This window comes from Theobroma umbraticum, unplaced genomic scaffold (genome assembly GCF_002168275.2).
Source record: "Theobroma umbraticum cultivar Fairchild unplaced genomic scaffold, ASM216827v3 scaffold_25.0, whole genome shotgun sequence".
Taxonomy (NCBI): domain Eukaryota; kingdom Viridiplantae; phylum Streptophyta; class Magnoliopsida; order Malvales; family Malvaceae; genus Theobroma; species Theobroma umbraticum.
Genome location: NW_018397282.1, coordinates 219,271 through 221,116, shown reverse-complemented (window position 1 = coordinate 221,116; position 1,846 = coordinate 219,271). Strand labels below are relative to the sequence as shown.

Below are 1,846 nucleotides of genomic sequence, written 5' to 3'. Positions count from 1 at the left end.
TAATGCCACCTATGCTAGAGAAACCTCTCATTTATATGTAACAGTGTATGACCAATCCATGGGGTACTAGGGTAGCAGGATGAGACCGGTAAAAAGAAGTATGCCATTTACTACTTGAGCAAGAAGTTCACTGATTACGAATGTAAGTATACATAGCTCAAGAACTGTGTTGTGCATTGGCTTGGGTAGCATGTAGACATAGGCAATACATGTTGTATCACACAACTTGGCTTGTGGCAAAGATGGACCCCATAAAGTATATCTTTGAAAAACCATCTTTGTCAAGAAAGGTCACAAGATGGCAAGTTTTGCTCTCTGAATATGATATAGTGTATGCGAACCAAAAGGCAATAAAAAGAAATGCGGTTGCTGATTTCCTTGCAGATAGAGTAGTTGATGATTATGAACATATAAAGTTTGATTTCCTATATGACAATTTGATATGTATCTCACAAATTGATAAGGAGAGTCCCATAATGAATAAAATATGGAAAATGTATTTTAACAAAGCCTTAAATGCTTTGGGGCATGGTGTTGGGGCAATCTTAATTTCTCCAAATAAGGATTATTATCTAGCTTTCGTTAAGTTGGATTTTCAATGCACTAATAACGTAGTAGAATATGAAGCATGTGTTATGGGATTATTGGCAGCAATTGATAGAAAGGTGGATGAGCTTGAGGAATATAGGGATCCTACTTTGGTTCTTTATCAGTTATGAGGAGAATGGGAGACAAGAGACCTAAAGTTAGTCCTATATCAAAGGTATATAACAGACTTAATCTAGAGATTTGGCAAAATTAGCTTCAATCATGTGCCTTAAGATGAAAATCAAATTGCTTATGCATTAGCTACTTTTGCTGTAATGTTTAGAGTAAACATTGACTTTAACATCCAACCCTTGCAAATGAATCTACATGAGTCACCAGCACACTACTCAAGTGTTGATGAAGAAATAAACGAGTTGGTATCATGATATCTTGTAATATATCCAAAACACATATCAGAGAATGATGAAAGGATCCTTAGAAGGATCGAAATGGGATTTTTCCTCAATGGGGAAGTTTTATACAAGAGAAGTAGGGATCACGTGCTCCTAAAGTGTGTAAATGCCACTAAAGCCAAAAGAATAGCTGAAGAAATCCATGAAAGACTTTATGGTTCTCATACAAATGGACACATGATGGCTAGACATATCATAAGGGCAAGTTATTACTGATTGACATTGGAAACTGATTGCATTATCTATGCTGAGAAATGCCATAAATGCAAAATTTATGCTCCACTAATTCCTTTACATGTCATCGCTCCTCTGTGGCCTTTTCCAATGTGGGGAATGGATATAATTGGACCTATTATTGCAAAAGCCTCGTATGGGCATCGATTTATCCTGGTAGTTATTGGCTATTCCATGAAGTGGGTGGAGGCGGCATCTTATGCAAGTGTTACCAAGATAGTAGTTTATAAGTTCATAAAGAAGGAGGTAATACGTCGATATGGGCTTCCAAAAAAAATAATCTCGGACAATGCTCGAAATTTGAACAACAATATGATGGTTGAAGTTTGTACTCAATTTAAGATTAAGCACCACAATTCAGCACCATGCTGTCCAAAAATGAATGGAGTAGTAGAAGCGACCAATAAGAATATCAAAAAGATCATCGAGCAAATGATAGACACATACAAAGATTGGCATGAGAAGTTACCGTTTGTACTACATGCATATCATACTATAGTTCGAATGTCCACAAAAGCAACCCCGTTTTTAGTAGTATATGGAATGGAAGTAGTAGTTCCAACTGAAGTGGGAATCCTTTCTTTGAGAGTCTTGAGGGAAGTTGAATTAAA

At 36.5% G+C, this 1,846-nt stretch overlaps 1 protein-coding gene across 1 annotated transcript; it reads left to right on the top strand.

The window, feature by feature from the left end:
- The first annotated feature begins 242 nt into the window (after positions 1-242).
- Positions 243-719, top strand: LOC149526277 (uncharacterized). Its single transcript, XM_089785589.1, has one exon. The coding sequence runs from the start codon at positions 243-245 to the stop codon at positions 717-719; it is 477 nt and encodes a 158-aa protein (XP_089641715.1).
- The last annotated feature ends 1,127 nt before the right edge of the window (positions 720-1,846 follow it).